Source organism: Blennius ocellaris (genome assembly GCF_963422515.1).
Source record: "Blennius ocellaris genome assembly, chromosome: 21".
Taxonomy (NCBI): Eukaryota; Metazoa; Chordata; class Actinopteri; order Blenniiformes; family Blenniidae; genus Blennius; species Blennius ocellaris.
The window spans coordinates 13,632,470-13,659,179 of NC_137670.1; the positions used below are offsets into that span (position 1 = coordinate 13,632,470).

Genomic DNA, 26,710 nt, shown 5'->3' on the forward strand with positions numbered 1-26,710 from the left:
CTTCAGAGGAGAGACTTGGCCCGCCGAGGTCAAGCCCATATTGACAAATATCAAGAGGCAAGAAAGGAGCGTCTAAAACGCGCACATGAATAAGTAAAGGCAAACAGATAAGCAAACGTAAAGCAATAAGGGAGAGGGGAGGCGGGCAGACAGGCGTGCACCGCGTTGGCCATGAAACATTGGGGCGCAGACGAGGAACTGAAAGAAACATGAGAGCTAAGCATGTGAAGGTACTTCTCTTTAAATGGGGAAAAAAAATGTTTGTTTGATGGCGGCCGCGTGGCTGTCAGGGCCTCTCGGTTTTCAACACTGATCTCCGGTAAAGAGAGTGTCATCACTGACGGTCTGCAGACCGCTCAGAGGCCTGCTGGACGCCGCCCTTGAGCTTTCTGCGAGCAGAGGCGGAAATAGCCCCCGTGCATGAATTTGTCAAGATGCTGCTTCCAGAAATGGACAAAGGCATTTCGTGAATTTTAGCTTGTTATGTAACAGCTATGTGATTGTGCCAGGTACCTCATGGTGAGTTTTTTGTTTTTTTTATGTATATTATTTTTAACTTTCCCTGTTGTAGTTAAGAAAAAAAAAAAAAAAAAAGACTCTCCATGATGTCTACCGAAATCTTTGAACTAAAATAATCTTAGAAGAATAGCCCCCCTGCTGAACGTGTTTTTCCTCCCTCTTTCCTCGACCCTCTCTTCTCTCTCCTCTCTTCTCTCTTCTTCTCTCGCAGATTTGGACGCGAGCGTCAGGTGTTGACAAAATTGCCCGGCCACCCAGAGTCACCTCTTGTCACCGCTGATTTTCTTTATAGTTCACGGGAGCCACACACACGCCGGCCTCCCCCCCCCCCCCCCCCCCCCCCCCCCCCCCCCCTCCGGGTCCATCACACCTCGGACAATCAACAGGTCACTGAACCCTAACCCCTCCCCGTGGCTCGCCACCAGCCTCCTTCTGACAGGATGAGTTTGACCTCCGACCTATTGAGCAGACAGCTCAATCAGCTTTTTATGGCAGCAGTCATAGCGAATAAAAGAGAGACCATGGCTGTGTCACATGGTTACGAGCGGAAACAAAACCACCCGTACTCGCTTTGGAGTTTCTCTCCTCCTTCATAGCCGCCTCGCATTATTGCATGACGTGCATCTACAATGTTTGTCTTTACATATTACGCAGTATTCATAATCAGTATTCTGTAATAATGTGAACCCCTTGTGGCTTTTTCTTTTTTTTTTTTTTTTTTGTATGCTTGTACCTCGAAAGTCACAACCCAGCACTGAAGAATAGGATCTGATTGAGGAGGTATTTAAAAAAAGACGAGCTCTGATGCAAATTTGGCCCCTCGTTCACAGCAGAACCGCGAGTGATGTTTGCTCCCGTTACGTCCTATGAGCTCCACCACTGATTTAACCTCCAGGGATGAGCAGCCAGTGATCACAACGCTCAGAGGAAGTTAGCGGCCTCCACTCTCCAGAGGCCAGCACTTCCTCTTGATTTCGCCTGTTCTGTCGAGAAAGAAAAGGAAGGTAAAGATAAAAAAAATAATAAAAAAAAACACCCCTGCTATGCTGTGTGTGTGGGCTTCACACAACTCTAAAACTGCGTCATCAGCACAAAGATGAAACTCGGAGTGTGTGCGTGCCTGCGCACGAGTGCATGTGTGTGCATGTGTGTATTTTAGGCAAGGTGCCTGCCCTGGAGCTAGATAATGTGAACAGAAGCAGATGGGGAAACTTAAACGCACACCCACTAGGGTATAGCAGAGCTGGCACAAAGTAAGAAGAGGTCTTAGAACATCTCCCAGCCCGAGTGGATGCCAGCACTCTCGCTAGCTCTGAGACTGGATGACAAAGAGAGTGAAAAAGAGAGTGAGAAATAGAGTGAGTAAGTGAGAAATAGGGAATATGTTGTGTGTGTGTGTGTGTGAGTGTGTGTGTTTTGTACAGTAGGTCCTCTTTTTGTTCTTTTTGCATATTTATTCTTTCACAAAACCGCCGGTGCTCCGTCCTCCTGTTTTGCATCTCATCTGCTCCGAACACCATGCAAAAGCCTCCCTGTGCTGTCCTCTCAGTTTTTTTTTTCTCTTTATTTATATGAAATTTGTGAAATGAAACCGTCAAAATGAAGTGAGTCGAAACAAATGAACACAGCGTGAAGGCCATGATGGTGCAGTTTGCTCACAAGAGGGCTAAAAAATTGCAGAAGCGTCGGATTTGAATGCACAGTAAGTCTCTTTGTGTTTGCCCGACGACGGACCCGTACCCAGCCTCCACCCACATTCAGCACCACATTGGAACGTATTTTAGAAGACAGATTTACATTTTTAAATGACCTGATGAGCTCAGATGTGAACGTAGCGTCTGTTTCCTGTGATATAAAATTATGGAATCGAAGGAGCTTAAACAATAGAACACCTTTTACTCAGCTAATTGATAAACAAAATTACAAGATTCCAAATGGTCTTTTCACCCAAACACCAGTGCACCACACATTTGGGCCTTGCTGGAATCCATCTGCTGCATCCTTTTCAACAATTAGCATGAAATAAAAAGCCTGGTGCACAAGCCCAGCAAGGGCTAAATGTGCCAGTGAGGAAATGTGCTTAAAGGGACGCAGGCATAATTAGATTTTGTGTTTGGGATGGGCTATGTAGTTTACAGATTATAAATAACCTTCTCTTTCATCACTCCAGTCTCCACCCAGGTTTTTTTTTTTTTTTTTTGTGACTTAGTTTCTCCCAGTCAAAATACCTGCACATTTCTACTTTTTCATGATTCATAAACCTGTGTAAATAAGTGATCGGTGGTCATTTGTCTGGCTATCATTATCTGTTTTTGCACAAGGGATTTCAAAAACTCCAACCCAGCCCTGCACCGGTTGAAAAACAACAAAAGAAATGTTGACTTTTTCCACATTTGATATAATCTTGACATCTTGAAGACGTCTTAAATCATCCCGACTCTGCTTATTCAGCGATCATGCAAGAAGCACTTGTACTCGCCCTTAGTCATGTGTCACATTTCGCAAAGCTTCTGAGTCACTTGGGACTAATCTGTTAGGACCATAAATCTGCCCCGGACCTCTACATGGGTCTGCTGAGGAAGGCCGGGGTGAAAGGGTGGGAGGTGGGGGGGGGGGTTTCCACAATGAGATGCACATGTTGCTGCCTGGTGGGTGGGAGCTGGAAAGGTCAGAGGGGGTGTGTAGGTTAATAATGAGGTGAACTTGATCTACTCCAGTCCTAGAGAAGAGCGGTCGCTGGTCCTCATCCCCCCCACCCCCCCGAGGGAAGGAGAGCATTATCTCCACCATGTAAGAAGAGGAAAGTGATGAGGGAGAGGCTCAACCTGCTGGGGCAGATAATCGCTGTTAAATCATAGATAAATCGATCATGGCAGTAACAGAAATAGAAGTCCAGACTGAAGCCATATGAACCTTTTGCATGAAAGTTAACATGGAAACATTTTAATACTAATGTGTAATTGAGGCCTCACCCTTTTTTTTTTTTACTTGATAACTTTTTATAAAAGTTTTTTGTGTTTTTTATTTCACATTATAAACCATTACCAGGCATGCATGTAAAACTATTGACACAAATTCTAGAATTTCTCGCTTTAATTTTTCACAGCTTTTGCTTCAATATAATGCTATATGTGTTATCTTCATAAATCTCACTTAATATGACTTAATACCATAAAATGTATTAATCAGGTGCACAGATTAAAATGAAGAGCTGTGTTGACTTTGTCCTCCCCGTGCATGCAGCTTCAACAAGTACTTCTAGAATCCTCAAGACAGTTGTTCATTTCCATAAATTCTTCTGATCACAGAAGTCGTGCACAAGTCAAATTTCGTATACAATTTGAGAGGAATGTCAAAATGGCCTCATCGCCGCGCTTTCCTGATAAAAGAAGAAAATCATTCATATGAAGCAGAGGAAATAAAACATGAATAAACAAACTGATGTAGAAGCTTTCTTTTTCTTTCTTTCCCAAACATGCTGACACCAAAATGTTACCTTTCTTTTCAGTACTTTACTCAGAGCTGTGCTTTTCTTTGCAATCTAAATATCAAAGTTCTCTCAAGCGTTTCACAGAGGCAGTTGTAATGCACCTACCTGCTTATTGTGAATGAAAAAAAACGCAGAAATGATTACTCAGACTTTATGAGTAAATAACATCATGAATCAGTGCGACAAACACCCTTCTGTCAGTGGGAAAGCTGAGATGCAATAGAAAAGCATAAGCTATTGAAGTATAATGAATTTCTGTAAGTATACAGCTTAACTGCATTGTGTAACTCGTACTGTCAGAGATTGCTTTGTGGTTCGTCTTTGTATGTCATGCTCTGGAAACTGCAACGCTATAAACAAGCTTGTATTTAAATCCACGTACATTTGGCCTGGATGAGACAGGTAGAGTGATTGCATTTTTACAGCAGAGGTTTAGTGCTCTTCAGTGATTTCACACCAGCTGGGGATCTTTCTGTTGTCTGCTGGGATTTCCAGAGGCATCTTTCTGCCATGATCAGCATGGTTCAATTATGAGCCAGTGGGCAAAGGTGAACGCAGTGCTGAGTTGCTTTTGGGAAAGCAGGCCCTGATCCCCTCAGGCACATTGTTCCGCAGCCTAATGGTCCTGACAGAGAGGACTTTTCCCACTTCTGACCTTCAGTCTAGACTTTGGAATGACCAAAAGGGTGTTAAACTGAGGTCCTGTGATAAATCTTAGATGTGATTTTTTTTTTTTCCTTCTTCTTCTTCCAAACATCTATTTAGTTTCAAATGCATAAGAGTCATCTGTGAATGGATCAGCTGTCAGAAATACTGCTTTATCAAATAAAATGAGAATAAGTCAACCAGGATACGAAGAATGTTGGTGAATTTATTTATTTTTTGCACCAATTATATTTGTGGATATTTCAAGATTGAAGCAACTTTGAGTTGCTCAGTCTACCATGGCTCAGAATGGGCTTTTTCAAGAGGAAAGTAAATGTATATTTTATAAGTTTAGGGAATAGTGCCAGTGGCTAAATAGCTGTTTATAGTAGATAACAAAAAGTTTGGACTTAATGTGTTTTAAGAGTTGTTTGGGGGAAATTTAGCACGGATAGCATCTTGCCAGCCAGAGGATTGTATTTGAGATATTGTATATTTACGAGCTAAAGGCGCATTGAGTTCAAAACGGCTCAACAGCTGTGAAGTTACTGATAGTGGGTCAAGGAGAGAGAGAGAGAGAGAGAGAGAGAGAGAGAGAGAGAGAGAGAGAGAGAGAGAGAGAGAGAGAGAGAGGGAGACCATATAGACTGCCATGGAGGAAAGAAAAAAGTCTGTTTTCAGCAAACCTTGGAAGAGGGAGACATTTTTAAATTCTATTATTGTCTGACTTTTATTTGGACCCCTTAGAATTCTGAGGGAAGAAATGACGTTGAATTTGTAATATGAAATTTCAATTAAGCAGATTATAAGTTGCTCCGAGCACTGATATAACAAGCATTACACTGTTAATGCCACTCAATGCATTCGGATTAGGGGTGGGGAGGTAGCTGGCGCTGGCCTGTTTCTGGGACACACACACACACACACACACACACACACACACACACACACACACACACACACACACACACACACACACACACACACACACACACACACCCTTGTACAAACGTTCAAGTTTGATTGATGAGGAAATAGATGGCAAATTGCTGTGTCCATCCTGATGGATGACATCATTTGGCCCAATGTGCTGATCATGGAGGCCAAACCAGAGGCTTGTCCGCCCCCTCCCCCCTCCCCCCTCCCCTCCCGCTTCCTTTTTGCCTACAATTGATCAGTTGGAGTTTTGTACGCCAGCCTCTTTTGAATTTAATGCATGAGGAGGGAGAGCAGTTGACGTTGCTCTTTGCTGCCTGTCCCGGACCCTCAGCTGCCCCCCACCCCCCCCCTTCCTCCCTCTTCCTCACTCCCCCATCCATCTTTATCGAGCAGGGGTCTGAGACATGACAGATCTGGTGGCAGTCTGTTTGTTTACCCTCGTATGCAGACAATCACTCCATGCTAAATGGCCCTTCTGCTTTTAGATGGATTATTGTTTACACGAGCTCAATTATAGAAGGTGTCTAAATGGAGAGTTATTGAACGGGAGGCGAAGAAAGATGGGCAGTGATTGTCAGTCCTTGATATTTTCTGTCAATGTTTGTTCTTGTCATCAAACAAGAGCAAACATTGTCAAGCTTTTCATTTCTGGCCAGTGTGTTTGCCAAGGAATTTTACAAGTCTGTTTAAACAATGAGCGTCGACATCAGAGGCAGATCCTCAGATTGATTTATAAAGCCTCAACTTTTAGCACGATGTGATCAGATACAACCTATAATATGGAAATGAGTCTGGGAAGGACCTCTGGCTGGGGTGGGAGTGGCTGTCAAAAATCCGTTGGCACAGGAGAGCTGTGCATATTCCTCAATCAAAATTTCAACACGTGTAAACAGCTTTGCCAGGCCTTGTTCTCCCAGAAGCTTATTTTCTGGAAGTCATCCAAGCGCCACCTCATATTCAAATGGGCTTGACAGGTGAAAAAGAGCGGAGGAATCAGGGGGTGAGGGTGGAGACGTCTTGATTGATGGGCCAATGGCACGCGGTGGCGGCTGAGTTTATGAGCCAGAGCAAATCTGAATATTGAGAACGCGGCCGTCGTGTCACACCGGACATATTAAGAATTATTTGACAATGCATTATGTCGGAGATCTGTCACACAAAAAAGATGAGCATGCCCTCCCCTGTGGCGGAAATTACAGTGCGGTGAGGAGGAGCTCCCACTTTGTCAATTCTCTGTGGACGATTCTGACACGCGGGGCCCAGCGACCGGCCCCTGCTCACTTATTCAGAGTTAGCAACTGCCAAAATAAATAATAAATAACATTAGTATGCATGGATTCAGCTGTCTGTCTGTGTATCACGTCTGTAAAATATTGTTGACCCCAACTTTACAGGCATTTCTTTTCTCCGTATGCGTGACATTTGAACTTGAGCTTGTCGAGGAATAAAACAACATTTTGAGATTCAAAGCATGACACCACATCTAACAGCAGAAAATCGGTAGCGTAATCTAACTCTGGAGAGGGAATTGTTGGCATGATGAGTTCTAGTTCATCCGGGCTTTTCAAAACGGTTTGAAGATTTACAATTGATCAATTAGAATGTGAGTTATTAAATATGACCTCATATCTCGAATAATCATAGAAATCATGTGTCTCAAATCCAGTCTCCACCAACTAACTATCTTTAAAGTGTTCAGTTCAAATCAAATTCACAATGTAAAAATGTCACAATGCACAGGTTTTCAAGTAGAATCGTCAATAGAAAGAGAACATATTAACAGACATGATATATGTGTGAGGTCAGTCAACATTTTTATAAATACAACATATTGATAACATTTTGGTCTTTCCTGAACTCAAAAAGCCACTAAAGTTAAAAAGTTGTTTGTTCTTTTTCAATTTCCAATGAAAGCTAAGTTCATGGATGCTGTGACAATGATTATTTTTATTGTGTTGTGGTGAATCTAAGAGACGTTCCAGACATATTGATCTAGTAATTAACTATTGCGTCGGGGGAAAATGTGGTTTAATAAAGGAAACACTTTACACAAGTAATTCAGAAAAAGATGCTGTAGCTTTCTTAACGTCCTGTTGATTGCTGTTACAATCCTATGTTGCACTATTTGCTTAAGAATGTAAAAAAAAAACCAACCAAATATATGAAAGTGCAGGACAGAATAACTGCTCACATTAATTGCACTACTTGCGATATCTTCTCGGAACTGAAAGTTTTCTTAAAGCCTACAATGTCGCCGTGGTGTCACTTCTCTGCATTCAGTATTTCAGCAGCCCTTTCAATGCAGTTTTTTTCATTTTTTTTTCCAACATCACGCTAATGCTATTTCACCAGCAATGAAGGAGCTGCATTTTCACTGCTGCAGCACTGATTTCTTTGCTGAGGGCATTCTGCCATCTGCCATGCAGCTTTTAGGTCTCAGTGTTGCCTTGTGACCTCTGCTCTTACCGAAACAGTGCCATCCCCAGGGCACAAATTATCAACAGCAGTTACTCGTATCTTTTATTATTATCCTGCTGGCCGGGTAGGATTTTGCCACAATTGGCCCGCAGGCCACATGTTTGACGCACATGATCCAGTTTCCTGGTTAGTTTATTACAGGCAGTTTTTTTTTTTTTTTTTTAATGTGGATATTCTAAGGCTGTAGCTCACGGGCAGTAGTGGCCCTGAGGTTAGGGGAGCGAGCGTGTAACCTGGTGTGAATCCCACTGCTGAAGGGTCACCACTGAGGCTCCCTGAGAAAAGCCCTTAAAGCTCAGCTGCTCAGGTTGTGTAAGGAAAAGGGCATCTGGCCCAAAATCTTCGCGGATCACATGATCCACTGCGGGGGGGAACCCAGGAAGCAGAAGAAGTCTCCCAATTAAAGAATTACTGTGAATAACTGGAAAGTACCTGGCCTGTACGAACTGTATGACACCTCGACTTAACTTGACACTGAGAATCACAAGAGCCACATCGATCTGGAACAGCCTCCGTACAGCACATGACAGTCCTGTGACCTCATCACAATCAACTTGTATGTGCGTGTGGCCCGCCTGCTCTGATTTCCATGTTTCCGTGTGTTCAAAACATCATCATCATGTGTTGTCATCCCATTACAAGGTGTGGGATGGTTTCGCCACTGTTTCTTTTAATGAGACAAATGAACCCTGAGGCTGTGTGTTTTTAAAATGTGTGTCCGCTGGATGAAGCACATATTTTAGGCGTCATTGCACCTTTTTGTTTGTTTGTTTGTTTGTTTAGTTTTTTCGCTTGCCGTGGACAGACGCTGACAAGCATGTGCTGTAATAACTTCAAGGTGTTAATCCGATATTCATTTAGATGTGAGCCGTGTTCCTCCAAATGGTGGAGGAAACAAATCATTGGCCCTTTAATAATAATCAATGCTTGATCCCCCTCCCCTCCCCTCCCCTCCCCCCCTCCTCCTCTTCCACCACCCGTCCACCACCCCCTATTTCTTCTGTGCATCATCTGGTGTGTTGTTTGTGTTTGTGTTTGTGTGTGTGTGTGTGTGTGTGTGTGTGTGTGTGTGTGTGTGTGTGTGTGTGTGTGTGTGTGTGTGTGTGTGTGTGTGTGTGTGTGTGTGTGTGTGTGTGTGTGTGTGTGTGTGTACGTACGTGTATATGGTATGGTGTGTGGTGTTTCTAGGTGTACTCTGTGAGCCATGCTTTTTCCTCTGGGGGTCTCTTTGGCTGACCCCGCGACCCCTCTTTCTCTGAGGACAGCCAGCTAAGAACCAAGCAACATATCAAAGAGTGGGGGGGCACAGCCAGGCCACTGGGTTTCTGGCAAAATCATCTCAATAAATAAATATCACAAGACACCGCTGGAGGGAAGAGCTTTGATGTGGGGGGGGGGGGGGTTGAGCCCCATTCTCTCTATTCTCTCTCACTCTTTTGCAACCTCAATACAGACGCTTCTCCTCTGGTGTCTTCGCTCGCCGCCAAACCCTCACCACTTGCTCTGACAAAATGGCTCATGTGTGCTCCTCTCCACACATCTCAGCAGCACCAAACGTTCGGGGCTCGCGGTTTTCCTCTCCGAGGAGGTGAGAGTTGGAGAAGAACAGTTTTGTTATCAATAGACGCGGGGCGCTGGATGGGCTGTGAGGAGCTGGCACCGAAAGTGTTCCAGAAAAGCCGTTTTATTTTCCTCCTCAGTGTTGAGACACGCAGGTGAAAAACAAGTTTACCCTTTGAAAACATGTTTCAGTTCCATTTTAATCATTTCCACAAGGTAAGATAAGAAAAGGATTATTGAGAAGAGCTACCCTGTCACTCATGCTTTTGATTTTTTTTTTTTTTTTTTGTGTGTGTGTGTGTGTAGTATCCAAACAATGCTGCGTGTCAGTGGCCAACCGTGAGTAAAGGAGGATTATATATACAGCTCTATCTTTACATCCACAAAGCTTCTCTATAACAGAATGATCATTTTCTTTCTCATTATCCACCAAAGCTTCATCAACTTCCCCGCTTAGTCTAATTGCGTTACTCCTGATCCATATAAATGAATTGTAATCTGCTACACAAGACCGGCGGTGGTTTTTACTCTCTGCTGATTGTTTCAGATAACATTTAAAGAAATCTCCTGACGTAAGTGTCCTGAATTCGTTCAAGGGAATTGCAACGCTTTTGCCGACCGTTGCCTCAGTCTGTCACTAGACAGAGAAGCTTTTTTTTTATTTTTTTTTTTTATTTTTTTTTATGGGGTGACCCTCAGGGATGAATCACAGCGTCGACACTGAGGAGGAATGAACACACACACTGGACAAGGGGAAGCTGTTATGTTTTCCTTTGCAGAATTGCCTCATGCCAAAATACCGAACTTGGACACGGAGCATTGGAAATAGCTGACGATACTGAAAGATATGTTGTGCACTTTCACAGCAGAAGATGCACACACACACACAAAAAAACAAACATATCAAAAGTGGACTGGAGAGGACGGATGAACACAAAGCTGACTGCAGCATTGTCAGATAGTTTATGTGAGCCACAATGAAAATACAGCAGTATGCCATGCTGTCTGATAGGATTTAGGCCAGAGTGTCATTTTTCTTCTCTTCAATAGATTGTATTTCTGCTGGGAACAAAACCACAAACTGTGTGTTTTACTCATCTGCTTGTGGAAAAAAAAACAATTTGAAAAACGTCTTTTTAATTATAATGCAAAGTCTTTGAAATGATAAAGTGGGTCTTGTAGATGATTTTAAGGTGGCGGGTGTGAAAATGACAATTGGTTATCAATTAAGAAATCATAAAAAGACCTTATAACTATAAAGCACACGAGAAAAAAAACAAACGTTCTTTTTCAACCCGGTCTTCGGTAATATAGAATAATTGTGCCTTTAAACACATTTTTTATTTGCTAAGTTGAACTATTGACATTTAATAGATGTGTTTCTGTTAAATGGTTGATCGTGTCAGTCTGTACAACGACTTGACACAGTCCCATTCATCATCTCCTGCCAGTGGAGCTCATCTGAGAGAATTACAGACCACATGACAACGTGATAACATAACAGCACAATGAGAGTGGGTGGAGGAGGTGAGAATGGATTGCCTGGAGGGTGAATTGTAGGTACATTAAGCTCAGAAATTGGTCAATAATCCTTTCCTCTCACTATTGAGAGGCAACTGAGTGGAATGTGGATTGGAGTGTTTGTGTGCGCGCTCTGATACATTGAGCACTATGGGGGTTAAACTGTGTGTCTCCGGGGAGCGTGTTATCGACTGTTGACCAGCCCAAATTAATTTTCAACAAGCCTCTTCAGGGGAGCAATGGAGATGGATTACTATTGCAAAGGGAGGGCGTTGTGCGCTTTAGGTCCACTAAGTGGATGACTGGCCTCTTATCATGTCTCCGCCGCAGTTTAACTGAAGTATAACGCTATAAAGGTGGTGTGTGTGTGTCGCAGTTTTTTGTTGTTGTTGTGATTACGCGCCGTGCCATACTTTTTTAACATAAAAGGGTGTTGACAGAAGGTCTTCTTTCCACCCTCAAATTCTCTCCCCACCGCCGCTGAGTGCAGTCATTATTTCCTAAGTCTCGTCCTCATATGGATTTAAATGTGCCTGTGTAGTTGATGTGCCTCGGCTGAGGAAGTCAAGCAGCCGAGTTAAACAAGAGGCCTCATTGTTAATTTGAGCATCCTGGCTTATTAGTTTGGTTTTGATCTATCGGAGGCGGCCGGGTGTCATCCCATCGCTTGTTTTCCCTCTCCCACTTTGAATGGTACAAGTGACAAAAGGCCTCCCACACACAGTCGCTGGCGCAGTGTGATCACTGCATGCTGAGACACAGGGAGGTGTCAGCACTAATCTCCTTTAAAATGGCTCTCTTGTCTTACATCCGATGCTCACAGCATATCCTCAGCACTGTAATTGTGTCTACTGGATGAGACTTGCCGTCCCACTTTCACACCACTTTTGTTTCATACAGTGAGCGCGCGCCACTGAAGTCGCGATGCATTGCACTTGACTGAGGAGTTGAAATTCAGTGAAATGTTTTTACCTGCTATTCTCAGCCACATCAGTGCGCCTTGTGCTTTCTAATCTCCCATCACTAAGAGAGGTAATAAGGAGTAATATGCAGAACAAAAAACGGAATCTGCTCCCGTTGTCAGTCGAGGGATGAGACCGACCGACTTGTTAAGGATACACTCAGGCAAAGTGATTGAGACTGTTGAATTTCACGGGGGCTTACGAATACTAATTGACGACTGCTCCTTCTCCAGGGTTTATTTTCAGGGAAAATTGGAGCAAGACTTTAGGTTTTTATTTTTTTTCTAAAAACTAAAGTTGTTGTTTTTTTTTTTGTTTGGCATCGAAGAAGGAACTTCTGCCTGTACGTTTAATTGATTACAATGATGTGATATATTTAGATTTGCATTCGGTGCATCTTTAAATCACTGCTACGACTGGCAGAGTGTTTCATCTCTCTCCGTCTCAGTGCTTCTTTTATTAAGGTCATTTTGAGTCTGCTTATTATTTATAACTTGGAAAGACTCGGTGGGCCGCGCAGTGGTGAGCACTCTCGCCTCATAGCGGGGAACTTCTCAAATCAACTATTATTAGGCGCGCATCGTTTCTTCCATCTAGACTCGTGTTTTCTCTCAGTTTTAATGGAGCTGTTTGGGTTTCCTTTTTTACAGGATACAGGAAGAAACAAATATCATGTTGTGATGATTTTGATTCATTAGGCTGCAAAAGGCCTTTAATAATAAAGGAATAGAGTAACTTGAGTTTCTTTCTTTCTTGCATTTTAACCATTGAATAAGCACATTTTTTTTTGTTATTCCAGGAATTATGAATAAATTAGTAAAAAAAAAACATTTATTCCCATAACTTTTATTAAACTTCAACAAATGAAAAGACCACATCCTCATTTTGATGCATTTTTTTTCAGCCTCCAGCTTGTTTGTTTTTTTCCAATTCCCCCTCACAACTGATGCTAATGTTACTTCAGTAATGCAGCTGGTCCATAAATGAACCAGTCAAATTTAAGGGGACATATTCAGTCAGTGTCTTCCTTGTAATTCTACCCTTCGACCTTGACTGGACCCTGTTTTGCTTTTGAATTAATCTGTTTTCAATTGTCTAAATTGTAATATTAAAGATAAAGATGTTTTGGCTTTATTGTGTACCAATGGAAAAGAATAATACGCATTTTGACTTTTGCGACGTGCAGTCGATCGTTCCAGTGACCTTTGTCATGAGTCAGGCTCACGTCAACAGTTTGGAAACGGCGAGGAAGAAGAGGATGGACCCTGCTCCATCCAGACTGCCAGCATGGGGAGATGAAGCCACATGACGTGAGAAAACATTTGTTTCTCTGGAATTACATTTTTTTTTTCTTTTTCTTTTTCGTTCCGAATCCCAGCGCATGGAACTTGGCTGCCTGGCGTCCGCAGCACAAGCCCAAAGCTGAGGTAGTTTTCCCAAGGTCACCGCCTGTGATGACGAGGACCAAGAGCTGACTCGGTGCATCTGGACTTGGTTTACAGGAGGACTGGAACACGCTCCACTGTCATTCCTGCTTTCTGCTGGGGGAGATGGAAGACAGCCCCAGAATCCAACTTGGTGGGGGGGTGGGGGGGTGTCTTCGTGTTCCGGGGGTTCGCTTTCCATCTTCCTCTTATTTTCCCTTTTGTTATACGAATAACTTCATCTGCGTCTCGTCGTCTGCCTCTGAAGTGCTCTGTGTTTATGCAAAACCCATGTTTGGCGCGCTTGTTGGGTCTGAAGTGAAGATTGAAGTGCTCGTCGGTGCTTGAACTTCAAGTCTGTCTCACTTGGAGGATCCCGCCCTTCCCCCTCCGCTCCCCTCTTTCACTTTGCAGAGAAAGTTTCTTCTTCCTCTCCCATGCCTCCTTGTTGCCCCGGAAAAGTCAGAGCGAAGTCAGAGCTCTCCCTGTCTCGCCCCCAGGACAGAGAGCACCTAGCCACATGCCTCGTAGGCTCGCCAGCAGCTCAGCGCCTCTGAACTGACTGATTGCCACTCAGAAAAAAAAAAAAAAAAAAAAAAAGCCCTCCCACACTGTTGCCATTCTGCCATTTGCTGCCATGTGTGAAAACAAGTACATCAAAAGGAGAATATTCACGTACCCCCTCTCTACACACTCATCAAGCCATACGCCCCACATCCCTACTGCTCCCTGCTCTCCTCCTCCTTCTCCTCCTCCTTCTCCTCCTCCTTCTCCTCCTCCCTCTCCCCCCTCACAGCCGAGCTCCTCTCTCCGCTAGCCCAGACTAGAATTTACTAATTGAATCAAAATAAACTCGTTTTCATTGCGTATCAGAAGCGGTTCACTGGACCGTGTGGCAAAGAGGGAAAAAAAAAAAATCAATGCAGCTCTAAGTGGGAGATCAAACTCAATATGTAGGTTTGGATTGAGCTACAGTGTCTTCATTACAGCAAATAAATCTTCCTCTGTTGTTTGTGTGCACATATGTGTGAAAAGTCCATGTGGACACAAGGCTGTGGAAGTTTCTTCTTCTTCTTTTTCTTTTCTTTTAATCATCTCAGGGTGTGCATTGAATAAAATGAAAATAAAGGTGTTTTTTTCCCGAGCTGGTCACCTCGTGCGAAAGGTGAAGGATTTGGTGTTTGTGTTCCTTCATGCCTTCCCTATACGAGTCCACTCCCCTTGTTCTGATCTTCAATGCGCGATGCCAGTTGTAACAACAAGCCTTCACAGCCTTGGTCATCAGCATTCTCATAAAGTGACGGCCTGCTGAGGCCTTGCCTTTACAATTAGACGATTTAAATGGTTGCAAAGGTGTTTAAAACTGCGTGCGTGCTATTCCATTGGTGTCCTTGTCACTCTGGATCAGCGGCAGCTGTAATTTATTGAGACACAAAGAGCGGTTTTCTTTCCGAGTGAGCGGCACAGGTAACCACGTCGCTGTCTTCATTTGATATGTCATTGCTGGACCTTGTACCATATCAAGAAACAACAGGGATCCATTATTGATATCTGGCAGCTAAAGTTGCATCACCTTGAGAGTTCCGAAGGTGAAAAACAGCATAGCACGACTGGGTGTTTTTTTTTTTTTTTTTTTTTATATTTATTTCTTTATTTCTGTTTCCCTCTAGTGAGATGTCACTTCAAAAACAACCCGACCAAGGAATGTTATTATGCTGAGAGAATGTCAGCCAGTTACAATAGGCTGCTTAATGAGGTAGTGTGGCAAACTTTCAGGCAGGCCATAATATGAATTATTTGTCATTGGCTGTGTGTGTGTGTGTGTGTGTGTGTGTGTGTGTGTGTGTGTGTGTGTGTGTGTGTGTGTGTGTGTGTGTGTGTGTGTGTGTGTGTGTGTGTGTGTGTGTGTGTGTGTGTGTGTGTGTGTGTGTGTGTCTTTGGAAAGGACCCAGTGTAAAGCGGGATGAAGGCAGGCCTTGATGGAGAGATGTGGCACTAGCCTGGGGGCTTGCTCCACTGTGAGGGTAGTTAGCTTACTGCACACCGCCATCATTAGGGACTAGGGCACTTGAGCTGGGAAGGTGAAACACAAGCCTACATTCAGACAGCAGCACACACACACACACACGCGTAACACCTGTAAATATGCTGCACTTGCTCTCTGCAATTCTGTCTGTTTTGGTCTCACACTCCTCGGTCTCAAAGTATTTCTGCTGTATGATCTCCGAGACAAGAGTTCCCGTGTGAAGAAGCATGCTCAGGAACATCTTACAGTGAAACCAACTTCATAAAGGAAAAAGCTGTAAAAAAGCTTTAAAAGGGAAATTATTAAGATGTTTCCAGCCCATTGACCACTTACAGCCATTTTGTTTGTGCCTGATTAGCTTGTGTGAGCTCCATGACAAATTCACAGTGAGACAAAATATCTGTTCACATTATGCATCAAATACTGCTCTGCTTTTATTTTATTATTCATTTTAAATGAAAAGTGACCACCTTTACAACATCTGTGCTTGTGGGATTTACTTTTATCCATTTGACCCCTTTCACACTTAAACCGATGACATTTATTACTGACTCGGCAAATTAAAGATATTTTATATATGTATATAATAAACGTAATCAGAAAATAAAGACATATTTGTTGAATATGTTGTTGGTGGCAAATGGACCCTCAGATATGAATGATCCTCAGAGGAGCTCAGGTTCAAACATGTATATGGATATTACAAAAAACACGTATAAGGTTGATAAGATGACAAGCGGCATATGTCAGCTTTAAAACTTGGTATAAAACAATATATGGGGATACGTGTATACATGTGACACAGTAACAGAAATGCATGTTTATGCTTACTTGTGTCTACAAATGGCAATAGAATGTAATTTTACATAAAAAGAAAATAAAAAATACTCTGAGGAGCCAGCTCCCTGTTCAATGAATGAATTATATTGATAAGAATTGGGTTCTACTCCAAGATTGGTCATCAGCACAATTTTGTTTGTTTGTTTATTAAGGTAAAAAATTTAAAAATGTCCTCTCTGGACATTTTCGTGGAGAACCTACATGCTTCTTACCCCAAACAAGCCTTGCGTTGACCGACATTACCTGAAAATGCCGCCCGACATAGAGAACAAGATTGCTGTAACTGTAATTGAATGTCTGTTGAGTCTGATCATGTCATTAATAAACTCTTAAAGCAGCTTGGTTGTCCGGTCGGCTCAAGAGCACAAAATGGCCTCAGATCTCTTTCTTCTTTTCCTCTGCTGTGTTGAAACTGAGTGACCTTTGGTTTGACGTGACGCTGAAGTATTTACTTGTGAAGGGCCCATACAGGTTCATGGGAGAGCCCCGATTCCAAAGAGGCCGAGGACTCTCCACGTTCCAGCCTGAACTGCTGAAGGGTTTCTCTGATGGAGCGCTCCCGCTCTCCCTGTTGCGTATTCCTACCCTCGTGTACGTAATCGTTGCTTTTATTATCATCCCTCTTATCAGAAGCCATTGTAGTGCCATACTCACAATACGGTCCTTATGGATCCACAATCTCTCTGATTAAAGCTGGCCTTGTTGCTGGTGCACCGCGGGATAGTCCTTTAGGAAAAGCATTGTGCACCAAATTGTACCAAATTTCCCCCAGTGCAGCAAAGCCCCCCTATTTATTCCTTCAATAAAAGAGTCTTTCATATTGAAGGAAAGCGGGAAAAAATCTCTCAAAATACCTGCCTTTCATGTGTATCATTTTGTTCTTCAAGGTTATAGGACGATTGTTACTGAATCAAGAGTGGGATGATTCGTTCAAAAGTAGTTTGTAAAGCAAGTCAACAAATTATTGTGTCTATTAAAATTCATGAAAACGAGGGAGGTTTAATCATTAAAAGGTGAAAGAATTTGGGAAGAAATAATCTCGTACTTTTTCCCTCTTTGCATCTGCAACCCGGGAGATTCACTTACATTAATCATTCAGTTTATCGCTTTGCTTGTATTTGGAGGAAACTGCATACAAGGACAGTTTGTTTGCAAATCGGAACGCCTATGAAGTCGCACCACAATCTATTCTTCGCGTTATCATTTCATCGTATCGTATCGTATCGTCTCACTGATACTTGCATTAAGAAATCCCCTCTAGAACACAGGTGAATATGTAAAGCTGGTCTTCTAATTCCAGTATTTATTCATTTATTTTTGCCGAGGCCGACGATGACCTGTGAAAATATGCCTTTTCTGGACAGTTTTGTTCTTTGATCGATGTGAGAACCACAATCTGTTGAAATCACTGTGATCCAAATCTCGTACTTGATTCTCACAAAGTAGGTTATACTTTTTCATCTTACAGAGAACACACGCTGAAAGATGTTTTATTAAAAAAAAAAAAAAAAAGAAGTCTTTTAACCTGTAGCTACTGTAACACCGACTCAACTTTTTCCCAGTCCACTGTTTGAGAACACAAACACAACTTTGTCCCGGAAAACGAAGACCCCCTGACTGCATCGCCTTTATTTCAATCCCGATCACCTCTTCTACGGCCCTCGTCTTCCTCACTCTTTTCACCTATGCTGCTGAATGCAAACTTGTAATAAGTATTGACCCGACCTCAGAATCCTTTCAGTTTTTTATTTTGCTTTTTTCCCACAATCCTGCAAAAAATCAATTGACTTTAGTTCGTCCTTAGACAGATGCCTTAAATCTTTTGTGCATGAGATACAGTCAAGAACAGTGCGAACGGGGCACTGGCTCTCTATTTCAGTTCCCAAACAATTACTCAAGTGCTTTTTGAACCCGTGTATTTGGATGGCTGTGCAGTGGTCTTCTTCAGGGAGCTGCACACCGGAGTGCACCAGAAATAAATGAAAGTTTGCTCCTTGCAGACGGAGGTCAGGGCTGCATCATATTGGAATTGTTTCAATATGTTCTTTTCAACTACTCATGCAATTCAGGTTTCTTTCTTTCTTTCTGTTTTTTTTTTTTTTTGGTATTCTTGCTTCAATGGTGTTGTGGGAACCGCTTTCACACACAGCAGTGGCTTCAAACTGAAGTGCACCTTTGAAAAACGTGTCCCACACTGAAACCAAACAGTGACCTCTTCCCATTTTCTTTTAATGTCACATTAACCTAATTTGGATGCATTTATTATGAAGGACGACTTAAATCTGTTACTGTGAATCTGCGAGGGAATGTTCATTAAAAGAGATGGTGCTTGTTTATGCTTTGCTGCAGCCGTGACTTCAACCTCTTATTTTTGCCCTGTCAGGGTCAGCGGCATACATCCCTTTTTTTAATACCATCCAAAACAATATCTTTTTGTGCCTTGTTTGTTGTAGCCCAGGGGACATATTTAATGTTTTGCAATGTTTTCTGATTTGTATGCTCGCCTGCAGCGATGGCCTTCAACATTGTTCCTCCATGCCACACTGACATCAAAACACGTCATTTCTCTACTCAGGTATACAAAGCCTCTCCTTCCTCTCAAAATTTAATAGAACTGTCACGGACGCTTCCATGTTCTACGTAGCCAGCCGGTTTATGGTTCAAGGGTATATTCTACAAAAAAATGCATTAAATGTGGATACTGTATACATTCAAAGGGAACAAAGGAGCGTCCCACATTTGCTTGATCACAACAGAATCCTTGGTTTCAGCTCTCCTTTGTTTCCTATTCACTCTATACATTACGGCCATGTTCAAGTGCATCATGTGCGCCGTATTTCAGCTGCCCTTTAATACTTTTGCCTTGTTTGCCGGGCTACTTTGTAGATTTAAGCAAACTTCAAGTAAATAGGAAATCAATGCTGCTATCCTCAGTGTAAAGGAGGAATCTATAAAATGTTGCGAGTATGTACACAAAGACTGTTTTCTTGCAAAGCTGTTGTTGATCCATTGAGGATGTCACATAAGTGGAGTCCAAAGCCCCCCCCCCCCAAAAAAAAAAAATCTCCACACAGAGCAGTGAATGCAATGCAATGTTGTTGTGTGCAGGAAATGTCTACTTTAAAAATGTCTCACAAAGAGAAACAACATGAAATGCTGCTGTAATTTTAAACAGATGAAATGGCGACAGCGTGATTCTGTTACCAGATGCACAACGAACCCAATGCAATAATAAAAAAAACACATCCAACGACTATGAATGTGTCCGGGGCTGTCTTTGTTCACGTCACAATAACCAAGCAGACCAAGTCCCGATTGAAATGTTTCTCCGTAAGTCACCAAGTCCCCGGCTCCTCGGGGGCCTGACGCTCTCAGTTCACCTTCAACTCCTGCCTTCATGTGCAGCAAAGCAACGGATTGGAGGTTGTTCCTTTAGAGGAACCGAGAGGTTTTGCTTTATTATTTTACTCTTAATTAAAAAACATAAAATAAAATTGCATGAGATGCATAAAACCCAACGAGGCGAGGAGGTTTGCCTCACATGGCTGATCTCAACTGTACCACAGGTGTCTAAAATGGTTCTGTGGCGTTTGGTTTGGTTTTGTGAAAGTCGTGCTGTCACAAAAAATGCGTAAAGGTGAGATGTTATTTCTTCTCCACCGTGTAGCAAGGTCATTCTCACCTGGATATTAACAGACGAGGCAGAACCAGAGGACTTCGGTGAGGATTCGCAGGTTTATGACTGTCTTTTGCCTGCAGACAAACTCAATTGTTCTTTTCACTCGCTTAGAAATGGACGACATGAAAGTAATCCTTCAGACGCCGCAAGATTTTAATAAATGCTTTTTGAATCTTTTCAATCATCTGTTTTCTCTGAACTTTGTCTCCTGAGGTTTTACGGGGGATTTGTCTGACGATGCACTATTATGAGGACATGTACACTGAACAAAAATATAAACGCAACACTTTTGCTCCCATTTTTCATGAGTTGAACCCCCACGATCTCAGACATTTTTTTTTTTTTTAATGTACACAAAAGGTCTATTTCTCTCAAATATTGCTCACAAATGTGTCCAAATCTGGGTTAGTGAGCACGTCTTTGCTGAGATAATCCATCCACCTCAGTGTGACATCAAAATGCTGATTAGACAACAGGATTATTGCTTTAGTCTGGCCACAATAACAGGAAGGTTTTATCACACCCCAATGCCACAGATTCTGCAAATGTACTTATAGAGCACCATTCAAACACAGGGCAATTAACAGCTGCTTGTCAATTAAATGATCATTTCTTGACCATAAGCTGTCTGCAATGGCGTTTCAGACAATTTGACATGACATCCAACCAGCCTCACAGTTTCACACCACGACAGCCCAGTCGCTTTGCGTAGCCAATGAATTTCTGCACATTTGGAGACGTGTTGTCTTTATAGACATGATCTTTTGTTGGCAAATGTGGGATATATATTTGGGTGTTGAAAAACTGTTCTGGAGCCACACAGAGTTTAAATCAAGGTGTCAGGAGATTGCATGTTCTTCTCACGCGCCAACAGCTTCTCCCCAGGTTGTCCAGGTTTCCTTGCACAGACGAGAAACATGCGGTCGAGGTAAATTCTGGACTGCAAGCGTGTTACTGTGTCTCTTTTAGTTTGTGCTGTGAGCGGTACTGGCAACCTGGAGATGGTGCACCTTGAAATCTGTCCGTCGAAATCAGCTCTCGCTAAGTTGGATTCAGCGGTATAGAAGAGACGGGTGTCATCTTCTCACATGGCTTCTCACCTCATGGACTTTGCACTTTCTTCTCTTTCATGCATGGCGACTCCAGTTTCCTCCAACAATTCAAAACCACGCTGGTCTTAATACATCTGTACTTTACAGGCACTCGTGTTGCCACATACATTGGAGTGGCTACGGGGTCAGAGGATCATCGTTCAGATTGAATCCCCCCTCTGTCCGTCTGTAAATAACCTACCATAACCCTCCCCAAACTACCACCAATAGACTGGGAATCCATTGGGTGTAAAAGGATGAACGTGACCTTGGCTGCTAAATTAGTGAAAAAGTGCTACACAAGTGTATACTATTGGCAAAAGATGTGAATGTGTGCTTCTCTCTGTTTGCCCTGTGATGGGTTGTTGATCTGTCCAGTGTAAATAAAGGATAAGGCAGTACAGAAGACAGACGGATGAATAATTCAAGTAGAAAACCTTGACTTTACAAGTAATACTTGGATACTTTGCTCGTGTGCAAGTTGAGTAAAATTGGAGAATAATCGTTTCAGGACAGATCAAGTGTAATTTAGCTTGGAAATCAAAACCTTAACCGACAGCTATTGCTCGTTTCACACCCAAATAAATCCAATTAAGTCTTTTTGTGTCTTCTCTTAAATGAAAACCTCAAAAAGAGGTCACATTTCCTGTTTTAGCAGAAGTTTGTTGCCATAAAGTTTTCCTTTATATTTGTGGGAGTCGTTTACGGAGCGACTACAACAACCATCATGAATTATCTAAAGTTAGACATTAACTCCTTTAAAACATGAGAGTCTAAAATGTGTGTAATTGAACAGAAAGGCTCATTGACCGTCTCATGATCATAATCACCAGTGGGATTTCCCTCTGCTGGCCTCTTAATTTCCCCCATTAAAATATGAACAATTGGATTTATGGAGCGTTTTAACAAATCTAGCTGCACGACTCTTTTCCCCAGTTTTCTCTCAGGAGTTTAAAGTCATCGGGTTTGTTTTTATTATAGATTTTGTCAAGTCAAGTGCAAGTTGGAAGTTGTCTTTAGTGCAATGGGAGGACTCTTAATCACAGGCCCCCGGAAAAACCAAATTGCATCCCAACATTTGTGGATGCTCTTTCATTAACTAGTAAAACTGCAGATGAATAAGAGCTACTTGCTGAGATGCTTGTTAAACTTTTTTTTTTGGGGGGGGTCGCTGCACCTGCTAGTGACTTTCAGAATTAAAAAAGGAAACCACAGATGTGCACATACTAAGTTGCTTTTATTAATACAGAACTGCATGCTACAGAGACTGTACAGCATAAACATTTATTCATTACAAAAAAACATGGTTTTAGAACCACTTAAAATAACAGGAAAAAAACAAACAAACAAAAAAGATAAGAGCATAAAATAGAACAGGAACATCACAGCCGTTAAGGAAACATTCAAACTATTTATCATTAGCATCTTAATAAACCAGAGAAGAAATCGACAGATTACAGTCGCGTCATGTCAACTACAATGGCACCGAGTGGATGATTCTCTTGTAGCTTTTTTTACAGCCTCTTGCAACATCAACATGCCTATTTTTTCTATCTACCTATATGTAGTAGTGTACTTAAAAGTGGCAGTTTGTGTATTTTTTTGTATTTAATAGTTTTTTTATGAACCTCCTAATGTACATAATTTGGCCCTTGTGGGTTTATACAGTATGATGTCCGTCTTTTTATTAAGTTTAAATTTTAATATTTGACAATTTGCTACCAAACACATTTGTTATAGCAACATTTATACTACATACATAGCAATCTATGTAACGTCACAGCAAAAAATGGTATCCAAATTAAAAAAAAAACAAAAACAAAAAAAAAACTAAACAAAAAAAAAACCTAAAACAAACAACAACAAAACAAAAAAAAAATAGGAGAGATCCCTACGTGGTTAGGGGGTGGGGGCAGAAAGAATTATCACAAAATTTGGCACGGAAAAATCTGTACACGAATCTACAGTCTGAGATGTGACTGTGCAATAAAAAAGAAGGGCTTCAGACACTTTTCCAACTACTGAACACACGGTACCCACTGTCTCGGTTCAAGTTTTTCTTTTCTTCTTTTTGTAAAATGGCTTATAGACGCATTTCTTGAAATGAAGTTGTGCATACTTCTGTTCATGAGATCTACACAGTACACTGAGTGGAATCCAGGTTTTTATCAGCGAGGAAAGAAATCATTAACAAAAAGATTTGCCTTTTCAAAACCTCCTTGTAAAAATGGATCATTCGTATAAGTTGCTTACCTTAAGAAAAGATATTTGTACAATGTATTAAGAAAAACAAAACAAAAAAAAAAAAAAAAAAAAGGGTCAAAAAGAGACACGTACAAGATACAACAAGCAATCTCTAAAGCAATAAATACTACTGGTCCTAGCGTTGTGACATTTTGAATTTAATAACCCTCGACCCGCCCCACCCGACCTCCCGTCAACCCCACCCGACCTGCCTTGACTCCGCCCCGAAGGTAAACAACAACGAAAAAAAGACAACGCAGTGGAAGAATGCATATTTAACACAGTAATTCCCCCCCCCTCCCCGTTATTCTGTACATTTAAACAAGAACAAGTAACATCAACAATTAAAGTCGCTCCTCAGAGAGGTGTCGCCGCGAGCCTCATGCCCTCCGAGAGTTTGAACAGATGTCAAATGATTGGTTCGCAAGCTCGTATTTAATACAAATAAAGAAGGAGAACCAACTCTGTCAAGAAAAGGGCTCATTGAATAATCTAGCCTACCTTTTTATATCCGTCTTTTAAACATTTTTGAAGTTGAACTAGATTTTTTTTTTCTGTTTGCACTGTTGGAACACTACAAAAAAGACAAAACAAAAGAAAACCAAAAAAAAAAAAAAAAAAGTCATAAAAATTTTGGCAGATTCACAAAGCTATACTACAGCTCATTGTATCATTTCTTTATAATAATTAGATTTTTTTTCTTTTTTTTTTTCTTTTTCTTTTCGATAATGACGGGTCAAATATTGACCAATGAACTTTAATAAAACAAAAACTAAAAATGTTCAAAGCCGTATGGCACAGAAACGTAAAGACAAAAGAACCGATGGTGAATGGTGAGTGAGTTATAGCAGAGGGAGGGCGTAGAAAGGTGTGTGTGTGTGTGTGTGTGTGTGTGAGAGAGTCTGCAGGGCTTTTTAAAAACAAAAACAAAAAAAAAGAAGAGAAGAATAGGGTAGACTATTCTATAGACTTGGTCACTAGCGACAGAGGCTGGGGGGCCGTGGAGGGGAGGAGCGAGGAGAGGGAATGACACAGCGATGCCGAGGGCCGGGCCAGCGAGGACGCCACAGAGGAGCCCGGCGGCCGCGAGGACGAGACGCCGCCGCGCTCCAGAGCTCCGTTGTGGGAGGAGGCGCCGGGCGTTTTGCTGGCTGCAGCGGAGTTGTCCAGCCGAACCAAAGATGGCGGTGGCGGCCCAGCCAGGAGGTGCGGATGGTGGAGTGGCTGGTGGGCCGGTTTCATAGTCAGTGAGAGAGGTTGCATTTGTTCAGTCTGAGGTTTGGACTCTTTTGAGGAGGGGGAGGGGGCCACTGAAGAGGGGGAGGATGGGGGGGAGTCTAGTAAGCTTCCGTCCGTAGAGGGAGGACTGGCACAGCTGCCTTCACCTTGGATGTAGCGAATGCACTTTTTTTTTCTCCTGGGGGACAAGGTGAGAGAGGGAGAGCGTCGTTAAGCATCGCGTCTTCAAACCACGTCGCCTCTTAGCACCGTCGCTGACTTTAATGCACCTTGGTCTTTCTTTCTTTCTTTTTTCTTTATTCCAAATCAAGGAAACCCATTATTATCCCCCCCCCCCAAATGATGATACGGCTGCAGGTGCATTTAAGTCACTTTGTAAACTTGGTGCTAAGGAGAAAAAGCAGCAGGAAAGGATGGTCAATTCTACTCAAGTGAGAGACAGGACAGACAGGAAAGATCACAGGTGGAGCACCTGGGTGGGAAGCAGAAGGGGGGTGGGGGGGGGGGGGGGGGGGTGGGGAGGGAGGGAGGGGGGGGGGGGGGGTGAGAAGCCCACACAGGTGATTAAAGAGGACAAAATGAAGTGGATGTGGTAATGAATGCTCTCTTGGTTGGGAGCTCTCCTTCCCGATAACCCTGGCCTCTCTCTCTCTCTCTCTCTCTCTTTCTCTCTCTCTCTCTCTCTCTACGCGAGGTTACTGGACCCGTCTCGCTCAGATCAGCCTCGACTCTCTCGCCTCCTGAGGGGACCGAGTTTGGATACGAGGCGAAAAAAAGGTCAACGAGATCCACGCTACCCCGCATCTGCCCCTCAGACACGAGTGTGTGTGCACAAGGGGTCAAGGCATCATGTTTGCATTCCTGCCCGGGGTTGGGACCCCCCCCCCCCCCCACCCACCCCCACCCCCACCCCCCCGCCTGCAGAGTCCCGAGGCCAGGCTCCTTGGACTCACTGGAACCCTACGAAGGAAACACTAAGGGGGGGGAGGGGGGGGGGGTTCGTTTATCTGTGGTGACTCTGTTCTGTTCAAATTTGGTTAAGGGGGAATCTCTGCCCACCTCATCTTCACCCTGACCCTGGCAGTGACCCCCCCCCCCCCCCCCTTCTCTCAGCTCTCCACTCTATCACAAAGACGCCTGAAGGACATGGACTTTTACTATTTAAGATGAGCAGGGACAGGGTCGGTAAAAGAAAAACTCCAAGGCACTTACAAAAGGGATGATCAAGGGTTTTGGGACATGATAGGCTGATCCTCTGTTTAATTAAGGTTACCAAATTAAACCTTCTCCTCTAACTCTAAAGGGGGGGGATTAAAAAAAATACAAAATCTAAATAGACTGAGAGCAGATTGCTAAGAATGAAACGGAAGAAGGACATCAAGAAATTACACAAAAAAAAAAAAAAAAGAAAAAAAAAGAAAGGTCGACGGAACCTTGATCACATGCGAGGGGGAAAGACGGGCATGCATTGCCGATGGACTCCACTGTGCAGGCACACAACATCACACGGTACAGAAGACTACAGAAGGATGAGCATGAAGCTTTTACGTGGGTTCTGCACTCGGGTCGTCGCCCCGGACGACGCCGGGGCGTCGACTGGCCGATAAAAGCTATCGCTGGTCTGCGCCACGCGCTGCGCAAGTCTCCATAACTGTCTGTCAAACACCGACAAATGAGCTCATATCCATTTTTTAACAGACCTATTGATTTATAGTATGTGCCCGTGTATGTTATTGATTTCTTTTGTCTCGGGGGAAATTACAGCAGATGCATCTTTTATTAAATGGAGCCCAGAGACAACTTTTAACCTCTTTGCTCCTCGAAACGAAAAACCGAATTATGGTACTTTTCAGTCTCCTGATACTACGATGCGCTCGCGATGCGATGCTGTGCGGTATGCGAGCGAGGAGGGTGAGTAACGGGGGGCCTCTCGCAAACCACCGCCATGGCGTTGCAGCGTAAAGGGAATGACCCAGGAGCTGTACCATCTGGATTACGACTCGTCGGGAGAACTTTTGGAATGAATACTGAGCGTTTAAGTTTGGAGCCGACC

General features: G+C 42.9%; 1 protein-coding gene across 1 annotated transcript in view; it reads right to left on the reverse strand.

Moving 5' to 3' along the window:
- Window positions 1-23,634: 23,634 nt before the first annotated feature.
- The window catches only part of tcf7l2 (transcription factor 7 like 2), a gene marked incomplete at its 5' end in the record, with an annotated part of 75,837 nt that continues 72,761 nt past the window's right edge, over window positions 23,635-26,710 (reverse strand). Inside the window, 1 exon segment of the mRNA XM_080517468.1 lies at window positions 23,635-24,835. Coding sequence (XP_080373594.1) covers window positions 24,376-24,835 — 460 coding nt within the window. The 3' untranslated portion in view covers window positions 23,635-24,375.